Source organism: Saccoglossus kowalevskii, chromosome 8, assembly GCF_978046115.1.
Source record: "Saccoglossus kowalevskii chromosome 8, keSacKowa6.1, whole genome shotgun sequence".
Lineage (NCBI taxonomy): Eukaryota > Metazoa > Hemichordata > Enteropneusta > Harrimaniidae > Saccoglossus > Saccoglossus kowalevskii.
The window spans coordinates 15,301,609-15,328,464 of NC_140648.1; the positions used below are offsets into that span (position 1 = coordinate 15,301,609).

At 36.5% G+C, this 26,856-nt stretch overlaps 4 protein-coding genes across 4 annotated transcripts; 2 read left to right on the top strand and 2 right to left on the bottom strand.

Moving 5' to 3' along the window:
* The first annotated feature begins 587 nt into the window (after positions 1 to 587).
* On the top strand, positions 588 to 7,663 carry LOC144357854 (xaa-Arg dipeptidase-like). Its single transcript, XM_078011886.2, has 7 exons — positions 588 to 641; positions 2,943 to 3,333; positions 3,639 to 3,790; positions 4,213 to 4,355; positions 6,135 to 6,289; positions 6,383 to 6,611; positions 6,980 to 7,663. Exons 2-7 carry the CDS (start codon positions 2,947 to 2,949, stop codon positions 7,126 to 7,128), a joined length of 1,215 nt encoding a protein of 404 aa, XP_077868012.2. The 5' UTR covers positions 588 to 641; positions 2,943 to 2,946; the 3' UTR covers positions 7,129 to 7,663.
* Positions 7,664 to 12,210: 4,547 nt separating this feature from the next.
* Positions 12,211 to 12,783, bottom strand: LOC146739337 (uncharacterized). The gene has a single exon (XM_085502713.1). It carries the CDS (start codon positions 12,781 to 12,783, stop codon positions 12,211 to 12,213), a length of 573 nt encoding a protein of 190 aa, XP_085358839.1.
* Positions 12,784 to 13,860: 1,077 nt separating this feature from the next.
* On the bottom strand, positions 13,861 to 19,145 carry LOC144357844 (uncharacterized). Its single transcript, XM_085502918.1, has 9 exons — positions 18,997 to 19,145; positions 17,979 to 18,381; positions 17,649 to 17,732; positions 17,045 to 17,131; positions 16,873 to 16,935; positions 16,646 to 16,737; positions 16,247 to 16,438; positions 16,013 to 16,135; positions 13,861 to 15,498 (listed from the first exon to the last, which is right to left on the bottom strand). The coding sequence occupies exons 2-9, from the start codon at positions 18,379 to 18,381 to the stop codon at positions 15,043 to 15,045; spliced, it is 1,500 nt and encodes a 499-aa protein (XP_085359044.1). The 5' UTR covers positions 18,997 to 19,145; the 3' UTR covers positions 13,861 to 15,042.
* Positions 19,146 to 22,617: 3,472 nt separating this feature from the next.
* LOC144357853 (xaa-Arg dipeptidase-like) lies at positions 22,618 to 25,154 on the top strand. The gene is made up of 6 exons (XM_078011885.2): positions 22,618 to 22,989; positions 23,329 to 23,480; positions 23,679 to 23,821; positions 23,910 to 24,064; positions 24,552 to 24,792; positions 24,905 to 25,154. Exons 1-6 carry the CDS (start codon positions 22,618 to 22,620, stop codon positions 25,051 to 25,053), a joined length of 1,212 nt encoding a protein of 403 aa, XP_077868011.2. The 3' UTR covers positions 25,054 to 25,154.
* The last annotated feature ends 1,702 nt before the right edge of the window (positions 25,155 to 26,856 follow it).

A 26,856-nucleotide genomic window follows, 5' to 3' on the forward strand; every position in this document is an offset into this window, starting at 1 on the left:
TCCACTTGTGAACCGTGTGAAGCAATTGTTTGGGCCAGGCGACAGTTGTCACTGTTGTCTCTCCCGATTTTTTTTTGGTATGTGCAAATTGCAAGTGCTAGTGCTGACACATTTTGCCACAGAAGTCATGTTTGAGCTGTGCGGCCATCTCTATATCAAATGGCAACCATACTCGGTCGAACAGTAGCACCTGCAGACCTTAACCAAGGTTCCCCGAAAGTCGCATTCGTTAGTGAATTAATCTCGGCCTGTAGAATTGGCTAACCCATTCACGAATCTGATGCGACGACCACTAAGCTATCAGTGACCGGTCTGCTAAAAATAATATATTCCCGGGGTTCAACTAATAACAAATACCAATAAATAAATCATAGCCTAGTGAGAGTTCATATGACCAGAAGAATCAAATAGTGCTTCAAAGCGATAATATTTCTAATATACAGAATTAGAAAAATAAAATGTATTCGTTTATTGTGTACAAGAGGTCACACATCCGGGATTGTGTTTACTGTTGAATGCCCACATTTTCTGACTTCTACTGGCACGATCAATAAAAATACACGGATTATTTAGCGGCGTCGAATATAGCCTACCAGACCTTTGAAGAAGAAGCATACTCTAGATTCAGATGCGCCTATAAGGTATCTATTTTGCACGTTGTCACAGTTATTAATTTGTAACTAATTATATAAGTAACCTGAAAAATAAGACATATATTGTGGCAACTTTTGTGTATATGAATGAATATTGATTTTTTTTTTGGAATAATTTAGGAACCAGGATTAACATTCGTCGCACACAAATTGATACAGTAATTATTTGCTTTCTCCCCTTTCGTAATTTAAAATTTTTTGGAAGCCGTTGAAGGTAGTGGTATATTTTGTTCATTCTGGTACTGGATTGTGTGCGAGACCTAAGGGCATTGTTTTATTTAGGCAAATAAACATATTAATTTGTAGGTTTCATAAACCCCGTAACTGGTTGGTGGATTGTGATGTTAATTGGTGTTAATTATGCATTAAAAGTTCGAATTATTAGACGTTGGTGGTAGTGTTATACCACGGTTGAGTTCGAGATGAATTTATTATGTCTCATTCAATTCTAAAATGACAAATAAATATAGAATCATAAACATACATGTACATGACTGACTTGAAAGACAAACTTCAAATTCATAACAAATACAAATGACGATGAACTTCAGTTAAATAATAATTACATAATAATTACTTCCTTAATAAATACAGTTTTCATTTATAAACACACTTCACTCAAAATCGGATCCTACATATGAAATTGAAATGAAATTTACTACTTTGCCGTGTATAAACACAATTCCGGTTAGCCAGTTACAGTTCAGAAAGCATTCATATACATCGTCGTATCGAAATAATAAATGACATTATTTAATGCAAAATCATACAATAGAAATACACTACATAAACAATTAAAATCAAAATACACATCATGGAACAATAATTTTCTGACCACTTAAAATCCTAGTTGAAATCTTAATAACAATTCAGAACAAAATGAAACTATTAATTCAGACCACCGTCAGTGTACTACGTATACATGAGATCATGTGCAAATCAGCATGAGGTCAACAATTCACTCAAATACGCAAATCTAACAGTGATATTTCATAATCAAACTCTTCCATCATAAAATATCATATCATAATCTAGATCACATGGATTAATGTTTTTCAAACTCAAATGCTTGATAACTAAAATGCCGCAGCGGTCAAAATGGCCGCCTCTACATTGAAACCCATGTTCAAAATCAATCTGGCTATTATACATAAAATAATCAAGATATCAGTGAATGAACAATACAATTATAGTCTGAAAACTTTTTTGTCAAAAAACATCTAGTTAGCATGGGTGACAGCAAATAAAAACACTTTGACTGGCTGCTCGAAACGCAAGTCTTGCATTAACGTCCTTTTCAGTATGCTGTGTCTTATAGTCGTTGGTGGCGCTATACTATAACAAATGATTCTTCACCTTACACAATGTTCCATGGAAGAATATAGATAACAGTGCAGTAGTACAGTGCCATTACAACATGGCGCAATTGTTTAATCATCGCCATGTTTAAACTCCGTCTGTACGCAATCCGAAAACGGGGACTTTTTGATTGATCCGTGCATCCGTGCGTGCGTCCGAACCTATTTCTTAGACATGCCCGGACTGATTACATTACAATTCATACAAACAACATACATAATAATATAAATATGCACATCAATTTGTATCACAATCTGATTTAAAATGGCCGAATGGCAGCCATTCCTGTGCTGAAAAATCATCAAAATCAAGCATTTCTGGCATTCCGGCATTTACATATAGATTTTGTTGAAACTTGGTACATATATAGGGCATTATGAGACCTTGATGCACGACGTTGTGTTTTCAGATGGGATTCAAAATGACCAACAGGCGGCCATTTTGTTTTAATGAATGCGGTTCTAGTGCCATGCTTTGACTGAATATATTCAAATTTTATATATTTACTATACATCATGTCATATATATATATATACATATGTATTGATTTGACTATCAAATTTGATTGATTCAAAATGGCCGACATATGACCAATTTGTTTTAATTAATGCTGTTCCAGAACAATATTTCTCAATATGTACTCGTTTAACGAATCAGAAACATTTTAATGATAAAAAAATTAAGCATCAACTATATTAATAGACAAAACTATTTATCTTAAATTTGATAACTAACATGGACTGTGCCATGCATGGTTTTTTGAAAGCATTGTTTGCGCAACTAACCACTAACCACAAATTCATGCGTTGTAGTTTGTTTACCATCTATGATCATTTAATCATAATCGTTCTGCCACACTCTACCAGCCACAGTCAAAGTACAAAGCAAAATAGTGTCGAAATATAGTCATAATATGATTCATCTATACAGGTAAATGTTATCAGTAACCATGTCGAATTTAGAATGCTTACAGCAAACAGCATCCGATACTATTGACAAGGCAGCCGACGAGCTCAATAATCTGAGTCAAGAAATTTGGAAAAATCCCGAGCTCCGTTTTAAGGAGCACCATGCCCATAAGGTACTGACTGACTTCCTAGAAAAACATGGCTTTACAGTGGAGAGAAAGTATACACGGGACACCGCATTCCGAGCTACTTATGGTAATGAAGATGGTTTGAATGTATGCGTGATATGTGAATATGATGCATTACCTGAAATTGGACATGCATGTGGTCATAATTTAATAGCGGAATGCGGAGCTGGTGCTGGATTAGGAATCAAAGCAGCCATGGAAGCAGCTGGGAAACCAATGGGAAAGGTATGTTCTTTTTAAATAATATAACTGGATGTCTACATATCACCACACGACCGTGATTTATATTACTAGTATAGCAGTGTAGAATATATCAAGACGACTTCTCTGCAAATAACCAAATTGTATTGATATTGAGGTCAGGCATTTGTTAGTATGTACAATTTAAAGTTGTCAGCATTTGATCAAGAACATATTACTCCCACTAACGTCTAATAGTGTGATTGTAGTTTGATATAGTACCCTATTTGTTGGGGGTTATATCTGTTTTAACCGAAAAAGTGGTTCGCTAAAATGCCTCGTATTCACAGGTGACTGTTCTGGGAACTCCAGGTGAAGAAGGTGGTGGCGGTAAATTGGGTCTCATAAAAGCTGGTGTGTTTAAAGATGTTGACATTGCTATGATGGTTCATCCCATGAACAGAAAAAATATCATTCAAAAGCGAACGTCATGTGCTGTGCCGTAAGTACCATTTTTAAGTACGATATTTGAGAAATACAATATATAATGAAGTAACGGATATGTAACGGCTATTCGCTTGATGTAGCTTATAGTGAATGTTCATGAAATATTTTAGAAGTCGGATATTGTTGCCATGATAAAAGGAATGTTTTCAATCATTATTCGTCGCCATACGACTTGTTAAGTCAACAGTTTTCAGTTCTGATGAAGGGATGTACTTGCGGATTGTTTCGAGTTACACTCGGGATTAAAATGCATAAAGTGTTCTATATTCCAAATTGGCCATGACAATATACCAATTTAATACCACACCTAACTCATTAGTGAAATGTTATTTACACTATTCTCTAGAATAGAATTTTGTGGATTTTATATTCATAAACTGGATTGCTATTGCATATGATATTTTTTTTCGTTCTTAGATTTTATGTTAATTTTTTGGGAAAAGCTGCACATGCAGCCTATGTACCCTGGGAAGGCATCAACGCTCTTGATGCTGCTGTGATGTTTTATCAGAATATGTCCGTAATGAGACAACAATTGAAACCAACATGGAGAACCCATGGTGAGAATTAGGATCTATATGTGTTCTCTGCATGTTATCGTTGGTAATCAAAATGCATAACATACTTTACTTTCATACAACCATGCATATTTGTAGAATACGACTGTGACATTAGCTTACTTGATTTACGGCGTAATTTTAGTATAAAAGTTGTTGAGAAGACCGGTTTCAAACAAACGATTTTAAGTGACTGTCAATTAATGGTTTATTCAAATCAAGTGTTAATTTAAACCTAAAATACACCCATTCAAGGTAGACAATGGTGTACGTGATATGTTATGTTAGGTTGGCGTTCACAGCAATAGATGGGTGGGCCATTCAAATCTCACTGGTACAATTCAAAGTTGGGATGGAAGAGATATCGTTTAAGTTGGTAACGAAACTGTTGTTCTAGCAAAGTATCAGTGTCCATAGCACATGCGAATTGACCTTACTTCATCAACGCATTTCGTCATGGATGGAGATTCTTCAGCAACAGTTACCCCAGATTTAGTGAAAATCGCAGAAACTAGTTTCACGTTTCATAATTGTTTGGTGCTGCCTTTCTCGTTCGTAGTAGTTGTATTTCTTATGCTCCACGTTGTAGCCTATACATTAACCCCATATATGCCACCAACGTTAACTTTTAGCTTGTCTGGAGTGACATACTCTTTACCAATCAAGTCGTTGACAATTCCCAATATTTTACCTGAATTACTATGATATTTAGAAAACTGCTCTGCGCTGTAGCATTTATCAATTGCTTCATGAACAGTTAGGAATAAATCCCTGTTTTTTTCTGTATATATTTCTCAGTTTGGTCATATTTTTGATAATTTACGTGTTTTATTGCTGACGTAATCCACGGTTAGGATTACATGTCATGTTCCCAGAAACTAATGGTACATATTTCACTTAATTGTGGAGCTATGTTTATGTTATCACATGCATACATATCATCAAATGATCGGTTCATTAAATCATGCTAATGTAATAACTGTAAATACGCTGTAAAAATTTTAAAATTCTGATTATTTAACATAGTTTTAAATTTCTAATCGCCAATTGCACCACCGTAGTATGTCTCAGTATTAAGTTTATAACTCAACTTACACCAAACTGTAAGGCCTCCAACACTATAAATAGGATTTTCGGTGGCGAATGAGTCGTATGTTTCAATATTTTCAGAAAATTATCTAAATTTAAATATTTCCAGGTTGAACTATTATTTTATAAAAACAAACTTTTGATGAAGTGCTAGTTGTTGAAAATACCATCTGCATATCACACGCATTATGTAAATAAGGAATATGCCATATGAATATTATATTTAAGTTTCAACAGACATTCTTCACTCTCGCGTGAGTGAAAATCTACCATTTGATGAGTTCTTGTATTTATGTTCGATTACGTCAGTAACTCGGTGGCTCTTTCAAAGCTGCCTCGTGTCGCATAATAATAACTGCTTCGTACAAACAAACATAATCAAACCAAACGAATTAAACTTTTCTGAATCACGCGGTATTTCAAATAAAAAAAATGCCTGTCATACAGTTATTCGGAAGATAATTTGAATGTTTTTTTGAATGACTGACATACCCGGTTAACAATAGTCATAGCTTTTGATGTTGTTCGGGGAAGCTTTTTAGCTTGTTTGACTTCGATGAAAATAAATGTAGTTGTTTCTACTGGAGTTTTACTCACGTTTTGCTGTTTCTGAATACTAATATTTTGTAGACTAATATAGTTTGTATACCACATTTACATCATAGTTTAATATTACATACTGTACTTTTATAGGCGTGATTGTAAATGGTGGTATCAAGTCAGGCATGATAGTGGAAAAGTCAAGGGTTGTATACAGTCTTCGAGCGCCAACAAGTTTAGAGCTGCGAGTATTACAAGAAAAGACCAAATCATGCGCTCAGGGGGCTGCAACGGCGACGGGGTGTGCGGTAATAAACCAAATTAGGATTTGCTGCAGAATTATGAATGTATTTTTTCTTTGTAATGGGAGTGGAATATTGTATATGTATTTCTTGTTCTAGATCCAATACAGATTCGGTAAAGAATACAAGAACGTTATTTCAAACAAAACACTGGAAAATATATTTCAATCACATGGTAAAGGTCTGGGCGTTAACTATATGCCAAATGAGCAAACAGGTGGTTCAACCGACATGGGAAATGTGACGTATGAAGTACCTGGTATTCACCCATTTTATGGACTGGCCACTGACAGTGTTAATCACTCACGCGGATTCACAGAGGCTGCAGGTAAAATTTAAATATACACCTGTATATTCGCGATGTATTTTGTATATCTATATATCTTCAATCTAAATATATATATATATATAATGCAACTCATGTGTAAATATTGAACAGCTATAGTTCTTGTTTTTGATGGTCTTATCATTTGCTTCACTCATTGATCGAAATATGTGAGTCGGATTGCACGTTACTACTACACAGATATCTGTGAAAACAAAGTGAACATCATAATCTTGACATGGACCTTACTCGCGAAAATAGTTTATTGTAAAAGCCCTTTTAAAAATAACTTTAAAGAATAACTAGAGTTTAATGTACGATACATCTAATGACACTCGCACAACAATAATTATCATACTTGTTAAATACAGGTGCACCTGAAGCCCAAGAACCAACATTGACCAACGCCAAGATCATGGCATATACGGCGCTAGAGGTTCTATATAAAGGGGAAGACATCATGAAACAAATTAGAGAAGATTTTGAAAAAGATATGAAATACCATAATACGTTACCATAATAGTACAGCGTTGTTCACTCACGATATTTATTCAATAACCATAATATTTCATATTCGAATGATGCTGTTATCAATTGATTGGGGGGGGGGGGAATCTGTCATAATACAAGAGGGATAAAAAAGTACAATTTTATTTTAGTACAATTGACACTTATCAGTGAGCTCGAGTATGATAGACTTCCTATTAGTGGGTAAGTTAAAATTGTGATTCATCAGAAGCATGAAACTATCAAAAGTTGCCTTATAGCCTTGGGTGAGGTGAGCGGGAGACTAGAGGCTCTTATTTTGTATTATTGTTCGACCACCAAGTGTGCTTTCCACAGTGATAATTTCCATATATACTTATGTCTCAGTCAATGTCAGACTTGGTTCCCCTATGTGTGGTACTTAAAAATAAATGTTGCGACATAAAACACCCACTGATCAACGCTATATTTTAAAATTGGATGCAGCCATTATCTTATGGAGGGAACACAGGTCATAACTTGAGGGGAGTTAATACAAATAATTTAATAAAAATACGAGACAGTATAAATTACAAGGTGACATTATTTAGATTTTCCACCGAGGACCAATAAATACATTTGACAGGAATAACTTAAAACTCAGTATTACTCCCCTGACACTAAAGCAGTTCGTGTTTTTTTAATCCAATTTGAAAAGACCAATGCTAGAGTTTGCTAGAGTTAAACTTCCATCCAATCAGAGAATCCCAAATAAAAATGTTTCCCAACGAATTATAGAGGGCGCTATATCAACAAATTCGAATGCCCATAGTAATGTATGTAGTTATAATCAGGGATGTTGTCCATAACACACTCAGTTTACAGCCTAAGCAAAGAAACGGATTTATAGCCCAAAACATATAAATTAATTTTATATCCCTGCACTTAAACTGAACCACTTCTAGTCATGTTGCTCTGTTTGTGGGAGATAGACGTCAATAACACAAATGACATGGAATGAAAGGCCAAGTATTCTTGACATTTATTGAAAAATGAGAGGCTTGTAAACCTAAAAAGTCCCTCGCCAGTTTCCTCAAACTGAAAGATTACAACAGAAAAACCTTCAAGGAGGTCACAGGTCAACTGGCGAGGAAAACTTTCAAAATAATAAATCAGTGAAAATTAAGCACAAATTAATCTCCCACAAAGGTGTGGGCCCCAGAAACGCCACAAGCCACACTAGTGTGTGGCCGCCCCACCCAGAATGACCAGAAGCAGAGGTAAATCCTTATGAAAGTACATTACTTAAGTGAACACTAACTAAATTGCTGTGAGATCACCCCTTCCAATGTCCAATGCTCCAGGCAGGCAAAAAAGTGGGTCCGCATCTACTCCCCGTAACTGGCAAAAATCACACATTGCCTACACAGGGCAAAGGTCAGTCACCTCCCTCCTACAAAATGAAAAAAAAAACAAATGCTGTGCCTGGTTTGCAAAGCTTAAATTTGGATAAGGTTAATGTCATTGACTGAGGTTTACCCATGGTTCCAATAAACTGATTGAAAAGAATGGCCCCACCCACATCATGAGGAACCCATAGAATGCTGTTAAAAACATTGGTCTAAATAAACACCCTTGATAAGCAGATGAAACAACGTGTGGAATAGCCTGAACTAGACAATGCAAAATATCACGAGTGATAGGAAGACGGTCATCCAGTTGAAGTTTTAACTTTCGATATGACTGCACCAATTTGTGTACCATAAAAGACTTGGTTGGGTCTGAAAAACCTGCAATTTTATGAACATAGCTAATGGCTGACAAGTAAGTTGAAACAGTGGATGGTGCCAGGTGCTGCCTAGAAAGGTAGCCAATAAACAAAGCAATGGTTGTTTCCGGAAGTGGTAATGATGGACAATATACCCCAACTGGCTATACAAAAATTGGGCAAAAACCCGCCATGGACGCTGATATGTTGTCCTAGAGGAGCTGCAAATAGCCTGCTGTAAAAGTCTGCCTACTTCCATTTCCAATTGACTGGTAGCAAATGTGAAGGAATTGGGGTTGGATTGGAATCCATGCCATAATCCATTGATCTGAACTGATCCACCTGCAAACGAGAAAGACAGTCGGCCAAAATGTTATGCCTGCCTGGAATATGTTTTGCTCTGATAGACAGAAACGAATGTTAAACTGAAGGCCAATGCGCACGATCTGACGAACTAAAACCACCAGGTCCTTATCCTTTGCCGACTGCTTATTCAAGATTGACACCAGGGCCTCATTGTCAGTACGATGAACAACACCTGCTTGTTACTGAGATAATGCCCCCACACTTCAGGAGCCAGCATGATTGGAAATAACTCCAAGACTGCAATATTAAGAACTTTCCAGTCAGCTGGCCACTACCCAAAAAAACAATTAGAACTAAAAATACAACCATACCCCAGTAACCCAGCTGCATCTGTGAACAAACAAAGAGATTCGGACGAATGCCAGATAGCATCAATAAAAATTGTCTTCCCATTATAACTATCCAAAAACTGCTTCCACACACGAAGGTCTGCTTTAACCTCTTTGGTCAACCGGATATAAAAAATTGGTTTCTTTATCCTTTTTGTCAAATCAATTAACCTACGCAAAAATGCCCGGTTTGGAACCACCACAATGCATGCAAAATGTAAGGTCCCCACCAAAGACTGAATTTCCTTGAGCATCACCTTTTTCCTTACTAAGAAAGTATCAATCAAGCTGCGGCAACGCAACAGTTTATCCTGTGGCAGTCGACACTCGCCTTGAACTGTGTCTAACTCAATACTTGCAAACACCATGGAAGTGTTGGGTCCCATAGTCTTTTCCTGTGCAATTGGAACCCCAAAGTCAGCACACAAATCCAAAAAAAGCCTGCAAATCCAAAAAAACAGCGCTCCCTAGTTCGTGCCAGAAATAAGAAATCATCCAAAATGTGGATAGTTGCCTCAACACCCACAACTTTAAGCAAAATCCACTCTAAAGCTGAACTAAAATGGTCAAAAATGCGGCATGATGTTGAGCACCCCATTGGAAGACATCTATCGAAAAAGAAATGATCATCCCACCTGAAACCCAACAAACAATGGTCATGTGGAGCTACTGGAATAATTCTAAATGCTGATTTGATGTCAGTTTTAGCCAAGAAACAGCCTAGATCCAGATCCCTAATAATCTTAACTGCATCATCAATATTGCCAACTCGGCTGGAATACCATCATTTAATGATTAACCTGATGGACAAGATAAGTGGTGGATTAGGCGAAACTTAGTTTGAAGCATATCCCAAACAATGTCTGGATTATTCAATGCAGATTTCAAATTAGGAGATGACCCTCTAACTCTCGGTCCTACATATTTTAAAGAAAACCTTTTTGAAAAACCATCCAACAAATACAACGCCTTCCCCACATCAAAACCCGTCAGTAATCTACTCAGAATGGGCACTTTTACTGGGGTTACCACTAAAGGCAGCAGTTGGGGGTTTGGAGCCAACAGGACCCCGGGGAGTATAGTGGGGCTCTCTCTTTTTCTGGTGTTAGCTTGCTGTGGCAATCCCCCATTGATTTGACTAGTAGAACTGCGGGAACCACATTTGAAAATTGGATGAGTTGCCCCACACGTGAAGCACTTTTGGTGAAACGGCACCCAGGGAAGAACTTTCCCTCATGAAAACGCCAACAGAACCCTTTCGGAAAGGACTGAAATGAATTAGCAAACTCCGATTTGTCAGAAGTCGAAAAGCTTCGACCAACATTGACATTTTCCCCCAAATGTAATGCTTGTAACCACAATTCCCAGTGTATCTGGTCCCAGGGTAGTGGGGTTGACTGCTTCAGAAAGCGAAATTGCTCATCATAAAACATCCAGCCAGCCGTTTTGGCTGCCGGGTCACGCACCACCTCTCCATATTTTATAAGACCTGAAATATCCTCAGGCTTCTTTAGAGTATACACTGCTACAAAGATGTTAAATGCAGAAATCCACTGCTCAATTGACATAATTTTCTTAGTACTAGCAGTAATGCAACGGTGTACCTATCATCCCGCAGGGAGGGATTACTAAGCAGAGTAGCGAAATCAATATAATCACCTGCCCAGATTTTAGATTTAACCTTATCTGACACCCTTGCTACCAAAGGTACAGACTGGCTAGTGAACAGTGTGGTTGGCTGCAGCTCTTTCTCTAAACCCTGAATTATAGGTTGCTGTGTAACCTGAATTACAGACAAATCACTTCTCTGATCCAGTAGCTGTCTAGCAGCCTGAAACCCCTGTCTATTACCCATAATGTCACTGACAACTGGTTAGACAACTTGTGATACAGTAGCTGCTGCTGGGCTTGCAACGTTGCAAAGACCAGCATCCTTCAAACCTTGAACGACTGCACGTGAGATAGAGGCCGCTAACCCTTCTGGATCCAAGTGTTGCGCTGCAGCGTTATTAAGTGTTGTGACTGCAGCAGCTCGCTGTTCACCTTGATTGATTCTAGTGGGAACTTGCAGCACCGCAGAAGGATTACTTGATATTTCCACTGGATCAGAAAATGTGGTTGTCGCTGCCTTACGCTTTGCTGTAGCTGCCCTGGTGACTGGTGCTGAACGCTTTGGTGGCATACTGTTGACAAAATAAATTATTGACAGAAAATAAACTCCTAAATATCAGTGTTCTATCGCATGATAATATCAATGGTAATAGCAACAACAGAAGTGAAAGGATACCGATAAAACTTACATGCACGTAATTATGAATAAACAGAATTAATTTTGTACAGACAATTAAATAATAATAAATGTTTAACAAAACAAAATGCATGCTAACTAAAGACAATAACCTTCCAGTTTCAAACAGAAGGTACATACAACCAATAAAATTGGTAAAACCACTCTGCCATAACAAGGTATGTCATTGGGAAAGGCTACAAAAACAGCACTAGTGCAAATGGCCACCAACACGGTTACCGAGTAGGAATATTGCACTAATCATGCTGTACTCAAAGTAAAACCACCACTGGGTCAAGTAAATAAAATAAATATGCATGGACAGAAGTACTACATATAATCCGTAAACAACAAACAAATTGCATATATATATAGATATTTGGATAATCAAATTAATTGTAAGGATTTAAGTATTGCACCACGTAAGCTTCTATAATATCTGACCTCACCGATGCCGTTAAAGTGAATGCCATCGGGGCAGAAAATTGTTGCCGTGTTGCTGAAAACACGCCTGTGCTTCCAGAAGTGTCCGTAAGCCACGCCCTCTAACTCCACCTCTAAGATATTGTTTAACTGTGCCACATGTTCGTTCAAGTTACTTCGAGCTGCTGTGACGCGAGGGAAAACCTGACACACGATAATGACCTTGACGTTCATGCGATCATGCAAATGACGCACCAAGTTAATTAATCGTGACCCTACATTAGATGCAGAAAGTGATGCTAAATCATTTGTACCCGACTGTAAAATAACCACGTCTGGGTTGAAATCCTGAACGACGTGTAAATCGAAACGCCGTATCTTTTCCACCGTACGCCCTCCGACACCATGTAGTTTCATTTCTGCCGAATTACTCAAATTGAACGAAAGCGGCAAAGCGCGTGCGTTGCGTCCACTTGACTTGGACGTACTCAATCGTGCAACAAAAGAATGACCCAAAATTAAAACTTTAGGCTTCATGATGACTTAAACCTCAACGGCGGAACTATAACCCCAGGTAAACCAGAACTTGCCTTAAAATTGTCGAAAATACGACTAAAATTGTAGAAGAAACAAACTGCAAGCCGGCAAGTCGACGATGCAGTTCAAAAGAGGTGGATCAATGTTGCTGCCCCCTCTAAGGCACAATTAAACAAGAATACGACAGCCATAGAGGGCGCTCTCCAACTGGCATTAAAATACAATTGCATGTATATAAATCTGATTATCTATCTATAATCTATGCTTTAAACTTCAATTCAACCTGCTACAATATATGGCTAAAATATGAGGGTTTCAAAACTTTCCGATGAAGGGATAAGACACTGAAAAAATAAAGAATTTGACGATATGCGAGAAGCAAACAATTCAAGAAACAAATTTTGCAGATAGTCGGGGTGCGGTCAAAATTAATAATTATGTTTAAAACACCATGAATGTTGAGTTACCTTGAAATAAATCTGTGACGCTAAACCATGGGGCTGTCTGTAAAGTTTTAAAGCGTAGCCGATGGTTCCAAACCATGAGATCCTGTTGAAAAGTACATGGGGTCGAGAGATGAAGTGACTATTGTTTTGAAATATATGATAGGATATTTGCAATATACAGTGATGAACAGTATTTTTTTGACTACCAGCAGAAGTGATATATATGAATTGAAGTACAATATTGTTAGTAATATTGACACCTGTAGTTTAGTTTGATGGATCCCCAATTGGGTAATAAGATTGGCTGAATTTCAATTAAAACAGGTGAACCGGTATACCTGTATGTACGAAGCCATTGAATTTGATTCAAGCAAAAGAAACTGTATCTACGTAATATATAACTACACATGAACAGAGATTATTTTCTTGGAGTACTAAATGCGACTCCATGTGCTTATTTGGTAGATTAAACCCACCTTAAATATGCCACACCAGCCACATAGGCCCAGACGAGGAGATGGGTAGTCAAAAAAAAAAAAAAAAACATTGACTGAAGCATTGCAAAGGACTGAATTGTAGCAACAAACATATTGGAAAAGTCAAAGACAGTGAAAAAAACAACACACAGGTCTATAAATACAAACTTTCTAGGATCTTTATTTGCTCCAGAGTAGAACGAGATGAATCAACGCTATATTCCGCCATCTTTATTTTAATAATGAAGTTAACATCCATGATTTTAAAAATGCCTTGATCAATAAGAGTAAGTTACAGGGAAACATTATTTTGGTTTTTCAATGGACCAATAAATGCATTTGACAGGGTAATATAAAAACTATCACAACTGCAATTAAAACAGCTTGCTGCATTATAATTATCACTTCCCTGTCAAATTAGTGGTTCATGCTTATTTGAATCAAATTTTATCACACCTTGCTAGGCTCAAACTTCCATCCAATCGGAGCATTCCGAAATACAGATGATTCCACACAACTGCTGCTCTGACCACAAATTATAGTTGGAACGGTCGAGTGTCATAGCTTGGATTAAATTAGTATTTAAAATCAATATTGGCGCAAATCGTCTGAAGAGTTATTGAAATATTGCAGAAAATGTGGAGTAAAATAATGTTTTCATAGCGGTTGTTTGGGAAGCCAGCACAGCACTTGCAGGTACGTTTATAAAATAAAACAAAAAATAGTACAACTACTTGAAAATAAATGAATATAATACAATAATTAACTATTTTCAAACGCATCCTTAATACCCTTCCTCCAATAATACAATGAATAGGAATAAATGTCCATTCTTTTTTATCATAGTTGGAGTGGAAAACCTTAGGAAAAGGGCTGGCAAACATCTGCGACCCGCAGATGATATTAAGATTAAGATTAGATCCTGGAATAAACTCAAGATGTAGCGTTGCATCATGAAATTTCAAAACCATTACAAACTCAAACACAAACACACAAATATTTTGGCCAATACCACGACGATTTAGCTTATGAAGTAATCGTATCAAAAAACATTATCAATCAAGCATTTTGCAATGTTTACAGTAATAACATAATACAAATAAATGATAATAGTTAAAGATGTATTTCATATAAAGTATAGACACATTATTAACATATAAGCAAAAAGGTTAAAGGGCGGTAGTCGTCGTGCCGCGTCCTGTTCGATATGGGACTCATAGCGACGTGTACAACGCGTGTAAAATACATTGTTTATTTACATGAAATTCGAACACGCGCTGCGCGACGACCACTGCGCTTTAAGACACCTTGCCATATTGTAAGCAGGTGGTTCCTTACTATGCCACTACTCTAAGCTCAAGCATTTTCAAACTTTTGCTGACATCAGACATAAAACCTGTAATCATACTCATTTTATATCTGAACCCGTATTTGTTTGCCATGCTTATTGCATCACTTGCAGTTAACACTGACTGCGTGTAATAGTATTTTGCAAGAAGGACATCGGTTGTATGTTGACCAAGTTTGTGATAGCATTTAGCTTCCACAAGCAGACGACAACATTCCGCAAATTTAGAAACAGAACGTGGACCACATTCTTTCAATTTTTGGAGTATGTTGTGGGCTTCATCAACCTGCTCTTCTGGGGTGTTTAACTTCTTATCGCAAGCATAGCTGTAGTCCACTGCAAAACTTGCAAGTCGTGTAATTGCACATTCTTTCAAATTCTGTGTGAGTCTGGGATCTTCGTTTTTCATGATCTCGATGGCATCGTTGAACTGAACTGCAATGTCCTAAAATGGTATACAGATATTAAGGAAGACAATGTCGCCTATACATTAGTAGAAATGTCTCGACCTGGTAACATCAAAACATACCTTAACAAGTTTAAGCCACAGATGCATAAACGCATTATATAATTTAATAACACAAGGGAATAATTTGTCTACTAACGGTAGAGGATTTGAACGCTTTTTCTCAAATTTGTAAAGTTTGACAGATTATAATTTAGGCAGCATATTGACATCGCGATGAACACGAATTGAGACGTAAGTGTTTCATGATGGTAAGTTTTTTATTTTGTTAACAGTGAGCTACGTCTCATAGATCCAGTAACCTTGTATTGCTTTGTAGAGCAATAGTCAATACTCCCGGTATCGCAGTGATAAGATAACAATTCCCAGGACAAAGATTACCAAAGTATCAATATGAGATGATAGATAGGTGTAGTCAAAGGAGGCCATTCTATTACAAGTAGCATACGTCTTAATACAAATACATTATAAAATACATACATAAAATGTATACCTGGATATCACAGTCATTATCAGCACTATCAAGTTGGCCATTAAGGAACATTTCATGTCGAAGGCTTGCCATGTGAAATACTAAAACGCCTAGTATCATACATGGCTCTGTTGTTATCATCATCTGGAATGAACATACAGAAATGCAATTATTAAATTTCCATCCCTTTCCAAAACATATGCATTTCCTTAACATATGTTAAGGTTATATTAAAAAAAGTCGAATGTTACTTACGTTGTATGCCTTTTTAAACAATTCCATTGAAATGATACGTTCATTCTGTTTTCTGTACTTGTATGCTTCTAGGTAATATAATCGTGCTTCCAACAGTTCTCTATTCTCTGCCTTTGGCAGAAGACATCGACCCCGTAATAGTAGTCTCTCGGCCATACGAAAGTCCATTCGCATACATGCAGCAATAGCATGCTGAAATGAAACACGTACTTAATAGATCGTACCATGTCGCATTAAAATTGTGAATGTTTTCTTCTTTTTTAAAACTGTCAACTCAGCGTCATGATAATTTGCTTTTAAATATTGTGTATTGTGAACCATGTTTTTGTAAGTTTGTAATATACCAACATATTACATAGCATATACGTAGTGCATTATTTAAATAAGGCGATTACTTACTAACACGATCTCCTCAATTACAACATCGGTATACTTAGTAATTTTCTGTTTAAAAAGCGCCTTGTACATTTCGTTTAGTTGGGACCACATTCCTGATGGTTTAAAAACGCAATATATCACTATTGATTTTAACATAAAGTTTGTGACTTCTTCAAGTTCTTTTGTTTAAAACCTTTAGTAATATGTATTTTTTAAATTTAAGTCTATATGATGTGTTGTTTCCTTACCGAATTGTGTGAGATGATTTAACAAACGGAATTGTGAAATGGCCTCCTCTGTCTTCAAAATTCCTGCATGAAAACATGATACGCCATCATTTAATTGTCGTGAAATTATATATAAAAAACAACCAAATAATCAAATAAATAAACATCAACAAACATATAAATAGATATTTACCTGTCAACTTTGTGAAGGCAGCTGGCTGTAAAACGGGACCTTGTAGTGAGTGGCCACACATATGAAGCATATTTCTACTGTGAACACCTAGTAATGCAAACAACAATGGAATATCAATGACTGATGACACCACTTGAATGCGAACCAGTGACAGTTCGCATTAATTAGTCAGTGCAAACGTCTCTGTATTCAGTGTGAATAGCCATAGCGCAGAGATATTAGAAAATACGTTTCTGAGTTCATAAAAATTATCTTTATGCAATCTCGATATAACACTAAGTAATATTTACTGAATGAAATGACGAAATTGGGCTAATTTATGACAAGTTAGCACATGTAAACGTAATACCTGAACGTAACGATTTGTGATAGGACGATTTGTCAGGCCATAGGTCGTGTATCACCAATGTCAGTTGGTTTATGTTAGTAAACCCCTAACATATTCGAATGAAATGGATCTTTTGCAACAAGTTTAGTATCTGCAACTTTGGCATAATATTATACTATAACAAGTGATAGAAGTGTTATCTTAATGTAATGTTATCTATTGTGGATATATAATATGCAGGTGTAACTAAAAAATATAAAGTAACTATGTACTTACAATTGAATTTCTTTCTTTTAGAATGTTTCACACTGGTATCTTTACAAATCCTTGATACAACGGTTTTGCCATTATCTCCCGAATCTAAAGAATGCCGTAATTGGAAGAAAATTCACAATAAATAGATTTAATTATGAATCCTCGGAATTCTATTCTAGATGAATAAGAATGCTGTTGTTATTACATTGTTAAACAAAAATATAAAAGAAAATAACTAGAATAAGTTTATAACAGAGAGTGTTTCTTAACATACTGATTTGGATTTCAAAATCTCAAATGCGAAGAATCGTTATATCAAGCAATTCGAACTAATGCACATTTATTTATTACCTGAAAAGATTGTCAAGATAAACCGATCAAGAAATTCTTCATGTCTGACATATAAAGGGGTGATGTGGCTGATTTCAATCGGAATGGCACAATCATCCAAAACCACTGGAATAATCTTCTGTCCACCATTATATATTACTTGGTGCATTTTGAATTCACATTGCTTGCAATTCCAAAAAGATTCAGATAACACGAGAACCGTCCATTTGGATTGTTCATGGCAATTCAAGTGGTTTGTGACTTTCGGCACACCACCAAGAAAATCTCTAGCGGAATGCAAACATTTTAAACCTCGTTTCTCTAACTGTACTGTAAGTCTCTCAACTTGATGTTGGTCACCCGGGTTGTCATGGTGACAAAAATAAACATCCGCTTTTTCGTTTGGTCCGCTCAGAGTGTTCATCTGAAAAAAAAATGTGGTATCTAAGACATGTCAGACTCAGCATATTGAAATAAATCGCAAAGACCCATGTTTGCTATAAGTTCAGATTCTTGTATATTAATTAATATTCAATGCACGTTTCATGGGCCGTTGTTGTTGCCGCCATTTTGTACACCGTTCAATTGTAAATAGTTAACGTAAAAAAGGCTGATTCAATACAACCAAGAATGACATTCTTTACCGGACATAAATAGTATTAATCTGAACTACATTTTACGGTTAGAATCGCCAGTACAACACTGTTTATTGACCCAGAAATCATGTAATCCACTGGCGAGGTGAGAGCGTTCAAGTAAGCAATCAGCTGTCGAATGGAGGCGGTACGTCAAGTATAAATGATAAATATCGGATTGCGATCCTATTACGATTGACCCCTTTGATGGCGCCGGAAACAGGGAATACTGTTTCAACATTTTCACTATACCCCAAACGTCATGTTGTGGAGAACAATATTTCCATATGGTATACAATTAATCGTGCCAAATGAAAGTAATATCATATTACAGGTATCTTACAGCGCACAACATACATTTCACCTTCTCGTCGCCATGAAATCAGATAAAGGTAAATGCTTGCCTTTTCTGGGAATGCTATACAACATATTGGTTCCAAGTATACGAGTATGGTGCGTTATAAAACGTCCTAGGCATATAATAAGCCGGGTGAAAAGACTCCATTTTGACGAATTAGTGGGAAGACGTGTGAAGAGTGACGCGTACGTGCTGAGTCTGTGCTAAAATCAACTATAGAGGGCGTCTGAAAAAATGAAGAGAGGTATGTCAAAATATGGTTACTATAATTGACTGTTAAGAAACGATCCCTAGTTTTTTGTTAGTGTTCTTGTTTCGGTAAACAGCTAAAACTAAGAAACTCTGACGATCTACTCGTCGGATTAGAATAATGCGGTAGTCACCACAAATACATAAATTTGCATATATTGATGCGAACAGGAAGTAAGCAAAAATTATGAAAAATTTTCTCACAAGCCTCTACGGTCCCATGTTTACGGAAGTAAATGTCACATCAACGAATGACAATTTAAATGCCTTGCAAGAACCAATAAAATTTGTTAAATATTTTTTTTCCTCAGGTGCTCCCTGTTTGAGGGCGTGATCACCTGGATCAAAGGTGAGACCAACATGTGGTCTTTTGTTTACTACCTAGCGGCTGTGTACCTGTGGGTTTATTCTGTGTGTATTTGGATGTTCTAATCTTGGTTTTTTTTCAGTGATTTCTCTAGGTGCAATCCAAATACATAGGTATGTCTTTTTTAGCTGAGATTTGCAAGAGTTTGAGCTGGCCAACATCTTAGTTTTTTTTTTTTTATGTGGTTGATTACTGGCATGTTGATTTCCCATTTTTGAGCCATGTTTTCAACTTTGTTTATCATTTTCATATAGCAATCGTGTCATGTGTTAACATTGTCGTCTATGGAGTTTCATTTAATGGTATAATGAGACCTTTCTTTCTTCTTCCGCAATGTCATCTCGTGAAGATTTTGTAGCGTTCGACGATTGCATTGAAATTGATTATATTTTAGAGCAGCGATAGCCAAATTCAGTCGCCAAGTCTCGTACCAAATATGAGTTCGTCTGCCTTTTCTGCAACACAATTTACAAAACTCTCAAATGTAAAAACAAGAAAAAAGTATTCTTAAGCCTCAATCTGTAGGGCATGATTTTGTTGTCGCATTAACACCACAGTTGTTATCCCAGACTGCTTCCCAGGCACGGAAATTTGCGGCGATCTGTAACTGTACAGTAATAGTGACCCACGGAATAAATTTCCAATGCATATAATCTTATATATTACGAATGGCTTCATAAAACGCCCGGATGTTGACCATTTAAATGTCACAGTTTTATTCATTAGAATATGGCAGATTTTGCTAACTGAATATTCAAAACAATGTCTTGTATGACGTGGCTGTTTCCTGTGATCATGCCTATTATTTGACACATGTCATTCTGATGTAAATTTAGTCCGCTTTTACATTTTTAAATATCCAGGTAAACTGATTTGAATATTTTCTATTTTAAAACATAAATAGTCATGCATGTTTTTTTAGCACAATCTATGCGCTGTTTTTATGGTGACCAATGTCTGACAGCGTTTCTTTCACCGTGGACACCTTCATCTAATAGTAAAATGAACGACTGGTTTAAATGACTTTTTATTCACAGTTTAGTAGACTGTGTTCAATTTCTGTTATATTGAATTAATTCAGCAAAAATGCATTCGTGGTTGTGGAGTATTTCATTCGTTTATCTGATAAATACCCCCCCCCCCTTTTACGGTTCACGGAGTTCGATGACCGGCACGGCGACCTCAGACACAAAATCTGACCTGGATACATCTTTTGAATAACCAAGGTTTTGTGACAGTATGCCTGACAAGTTTTGCCGTTGTTCTGGGGTAAGTTTGCTGGTGTAAGATCGGATGCTCGCCTCGATTTTGTGACATGACGCGTTCATGATATGCCTTGCCCACTCTGGCTGAATCAAGGACTATGCACGCTGTGGCTCTATTAAATACAGTTGTTGGTGTACACTCGGGACTCAAATCTGCAGCTTTCGAAATTACCGTCATCTCCCCTAATTAATTTACCCCTAGTGGGGAATTACAATACCATATATCGTCGTTGAATTATGCGTTATCCTGTGGTCTTTGAAACAGATGGCAATTACCCGGATGCAATTTTGTCATGTAGAATTCGAACGCCCCTAGTTTGCTTGCGTATTTTTTTGTCATTCAACCCCTCAATCTCATCTAGTTGGTGACCAGTTAAACTTACAAATTCAAAGTCACAAAACGGAGGACAAGACATGTTTTACCATAGACCTTAGAAAACACCAGCAAACACAGCGTTCTGGCCTTCGTTTAGGTTTGTGTGGCGAACGCCGACACATAACGGCCGACGCTCACAATTTGCAATATAATGGTTATATAATTTTTTTCAGATGTTTTTAATTCGGAAATTTTTCCAATATTTTTCCAAAATTCAACCTCTATATTTCTCTAAAAATCAAATAGCACCGGTTTTATGAATTTCCGCATTAAACCTGTAGCCAATTCATGTTCCAGGGCCAATTTGTTTAGCGTAAGTGTGCCTTATCAGCCAATATACCATTGATTGCATATGCAAATTTTGTGTTTGGACCAGTCAAATCAGTGGATTAACACCATTAATATACGTTACTGCTAATAGATGATAACCCCGGAATACTACATGAACAACTAAACGTTTGCTCATTTGCATTATATATTCAAAGGCGCAACAAAGTAAACTATTTTCGCTACGAGTTTATTGCTGATATTATTGGTATAATTTATAATTGGTGTCGATGGGATCTGAATCGATGCGAAGCATGAATTATTGGGCAAAGTGTCCCTGGAATCTAATCAAATACAAAGGGTATTATCTTTTATAAGCAACTCGATACCTTGCTTGTTATATGGTAGTTAGTTTTATATGTTATGTGTTATATGGTAGTTAGTTTTATGTGTTATGTGTTATATGGTAATTAGTTTTATGTGTTATGTGTTAGTTTTAGAGTGCTACCCTGCGAACATAAATAGTATGTGCAATCATTTATGGTGCATGTAGAAGACAGCGTTTTTTTTTTCGCACAGCAAATTGATCTACATAAAGTTTGACCCCAAGTATTGACATACTAAGGTTCAGATAAGAGTACCCTTTTGAACTCACGCCATTTTCCTCGTCATACGAACATAAATTTCCGAACCTAGGCCGTACACACAGTAAGTGTTCTCCGCACTTTGGTAAGTTGGTGTTGGTTTGTATCAATAATCGACTTTTTGACTTAATAACAATGATCCCCTGAATAAAGCGGATCAGTGTATTCGTTTGATTGTACATATTCGCTACACTGTACACCGTCTCAGTGACCCATGTAATCTCTTGCACAGAAGGCGGCCATTATGTATGGGTCTCGCAATCTTCGCGACGTTCGCGACGAGTGCTTTGCATTAGACCAACACTAATTGGAGGTTTGCAACTCCAGATTTGTCATATTCTGCTTACAATTACTATATATATGTGTGTACAAAGCACGTGAATCTGTCGTCACGATAGTATGTACTCCTCCTACCACCATATTCTAGGTACATTTTTGAATGCATTATTTCGATGTCCAAATACATGTCAAACTTTGCTACACCTTTAGATAAACAAAAATGTCAACTTTGGAAAGATTAAAGCAGACAGCGTCTGACATGATTGATAAGGCTTCTGTTGACCTCAATAATCTGAGTCAAGCAATTTGGAAGAATCCAGAACTCAATTTTCAAGAGTATAATGCGCACAAAGTGTTAACTGACTTCTTGGAAAGACACGGCTTTAATGTGGAGAGAAATTATCACCTGGACACCGCATTCCGAGCTACTTATGGTAATGAAGATGGTTTGAATGTATGCGTGATATGTGAATATGATGCATTACCTGAAATTGGACATGCATGTGGTCATAATTTAATAGCGGAATGTGGAGCTGGTGCTGGGTTAGGAATCAAAGCAGCCATGGAAGCAGCTGGGAAACCAGTGGGAAAGGCAAGTTGTTTTCCATATGATTTCTTATTCTCGTTTGTTTAGAATAAATTGCGCTATACTGTTAATGCCAACTTTCTCTGTTTACTGTAAATTCCCCGCAGCATGGATTAAGCTGAATTGGTAACACATAAATATTTTTATTTCAATATATAATTTGAATATTTCAGAGATTCGCCAATTATATAAATTCAAATTTACTGTTTCAATAACTAACATTACACAACAGGCGTGTATGTCAATAACTGTTTCTGTTATATGTGATGGCCATCCAATCATCCGCATGTCTTTGTGAGTTTTAGAATTATTTAAAATAAGTGGCATTGTATTTTTGTCATTCAGTTGACTGTATTAGGGACACCAGCTGAAGAAGGTGGTGGCGGTAAAATTGAGCTAATAGAGGCTGGTGCGTTTAAAGATATTGACATTGCTATGATGGCCCATCCGGTGAATCGGGTCAACATGCATTACTTCCCAGCATTAGCCAGAGTGACGTAAGTGTGGAGTTTATATTGCATTTTGCAACCAAATCACTCATGTGTAACTGTATATCAATTTAAAACGTGCGTGTTACACATTTCGTATTGGGTACTGATTGATGATTTTATTATAAATTTACAGCTGCATTAAATTCGAATCTAAATTTTATGTCGATTTGAAATTGAATCACTATATTTCATATTTTACTACAGCATGACAGTCGATTTTATCGGTAAAGCCGCCCACGCAGCCTATGCACCTTGGGAAGGCATCAACGCCCTGGATGCCGCTGTTTTGTTCTACCAGAACATGTCCGTCATGAGACAACAATTAAAACCGTCATGGAGAACTCACGGTATGCATCATTGTAGTTGTTTTGCATTATTGTAGATTTGATCGGTGTATAATGCAGTCAGAAACGTGGAATCCATTTTGTTATCCAGGTGTTATCTCTAATGGGGGTGCTAAACCTAACATCATACCTGAGAAGTCACAAGTTCTTTACAACCTTCGAACACCGACACTCCAAGAATTGAATGTTTTAAAAGAGAAAGCCGCAGCTTGTGCAGAAGGGGCGGCCAAGTCAACAGGCTGCAAGGTTTGATCTTGATCACATTAATTTCGCTAGTATGAAAGTAACCATTTGATTACACATTGGCATTCTTAGCATGTGCATAAGACGTTTTAAAGGCTTGAGGATGACTAAGATTACGCCATAGAAACATATATCTTAACCGAGAGAAAAATGACTAAATGTCCACACAATCAGGAGGTGTGTTGCATTTTGAAAATATCCTGCTCCACATGTGACACCCGCAATGCTGCACACACCACCTCGAGATTACCATTTGTATATTAAATATTGAAAAAACGGATGTCCATCGATTCGTGCTATTGAGCTGTTGAATATCATAGTAAGTCTACGTATTTGACAATCAAACTAATAGCTCTGGTGAAATTCGTATTCCGAACACAACTTACATTCACTGATATATAGTGTAGTACTTTTGCGATAAGGAAGATCTATATCTAAGGATAAGATTAAGGGCGATGTTCAAACAAAATGCATGTTTAATTTTCTTCAGGTTGAGTGTACATTTGACACGCTGTACAAGGATATTATCTCAAACAAGAGCCTGACCAAACTATTTCGTGCAAATGGGGAGAACCTTGGACTAAAATACCCGTCAGAAGAAGAAATATCAAAAATGTCATCAGCATCAACTGACATGGGAAATGTGACATACGAAGTACCAGGTATTCATCCAATGTACGGACTGGCTACTGATAGTGTTAATCACTCACAGGGATTCACTGAAGCTACAGGTAAAATGATATTGTTACGCATTCATGAAAATAAGGATGATTTTTTTTGTTAGATTTTGTGGATAGAAAGATGATACCATGGGAATGACAACATCTATTTGTTTCAATGTAGGTGCAGCTGAAGCTCAAGAACCAACTTTAATCAATGCTAATGCATTGGCCTACACAGCATTAGACGTTCTATTTGGAGGGCAAGACGTGATGAATCAGATCAAACAAGATTTTGAAACTGATATGAAAAATATGAAGATGTATGAATAACATCATATTTGCCGAGGTGTTCAGCGACATTTTAACTTCTCTATCTGCTACACTGCTATCTATATGTTAAACATTTGTCGGCATTAAACTCTCTACCTAAGCCTTGTAACTGTGAAGCATATATATGGTCTCGCTCTCCACATGACTAGACTGACAATTACTTGTTTCACTCTAAATTACCTATGCGATCTGTGGGTGAGGTCTACCATTTTACCTGATACAAAAATATTCTCTAGCATTACGTTATTTCTGATGGGAAAACGTTTCATATAAAACAAAACATTGTAGTGGACTGCGGATATGCCTGCAATCCTACGTTAAATATCCCGCAAGAACAACAAGTAGATGAAGAACATACTATACTCAACAAGTGTCGCCATTCTCCAACTTACGAATATGCTTAATGCATATGCTTTTGTGGAAGCTAAATAAATGACAAACTTGCAAAACATTAGTACATAAAACTAGTAACTAGTGTTGGTGACATGCTCTTAAGCATGGCAACGAAATATGGTCTTAAATATGAAATTATTACGATTTCTAGCTTTAAGGATGAGATTAATTTGACATTTCAGTACTAACAATATTATGGTACATATATATGTGAACTATGCTTGTGTATGAAGCTTTACACATTTCTTGATCTGTCTAGTTGTCATCGAGATAGGATAAATTACTATAAAGCTCTAAGTAGGCGTATCGAGTCTTACACGTACATTCTCATGTTATATACAATTAACATTAAATGTTACAAAATATGATTTCCCTCGCATATCTTAGTATAATAATAATAATAATTAATTTCTTCACATGATAAAGATTTTGCTGGTTTCATCATAATTTCGAGGCGAATGATATATGATTGTATACTGTATTTGTTATTTGATACCAAATTACGTAATATATGTATAACTATTTCACTCATTCAAATGAAATGAATTTTATTGCAGAATTCGAATCTGTAATACCATCATGGAATAATTCATTTTAAAATGTCGTTATTTTATTGTAAGATTTACTCATACAGAAAGCATATCTGTATGTAGGTGAAAATACACATTGCCCGATGAAATACTCCATTCCATCATTTCATTTCAGTTACTGTTAAATGAAGTTTCCTATACTATTCTTTTGATTTTATTGAATTTATTAATGATCGAGCACTGGATTTCATTTGAGATTTTTATCATATTTTAAATATTGAATAAACATAATGGGTCTAAAAGAAACCATGCTAATCAGTTTTATCATATTTCATATTGGAGATTAGATTTCTTAAAATTGAAATAAGCGTATTTACATCACACTGTAATATTCGCATATGCCACTCAACACATCGTCACGATAGACCTGTAAGAGAATTTATTCTGAAGTCGGACTGATATTCAACATTTCACAAGTAATTGAATGTATTTATCACCTTGAATTGGTTCGCTTACTATAGTTAAAAGGTAGGCTTATTCGTTTCACAAACACAAGCATCAGCAACTGTTACATATTATGGCAATTGTTATTCGTCGGTGCGCGGTTAATTATAAATCTAACATATGTTGCAAAATGCCGCTGCCAAGATATTTGTGGGTATGTTTACGGCTTGCCAAATTATGAAATCCGACATTTACATTTCAAATTGAAAAAACACTTACAATAAAATCGCATTAGATTCGAACTCTCGACCACGAGAAAGCACATGGTTTAAGCAGACGCACTCACATCTCAAAAATTATATCAAATTATATTTCTTTAAGAAATTAGAGTAATTTATCAGAGATGAACTAAATCTGGCTTTCTTTGTGTGAAGAT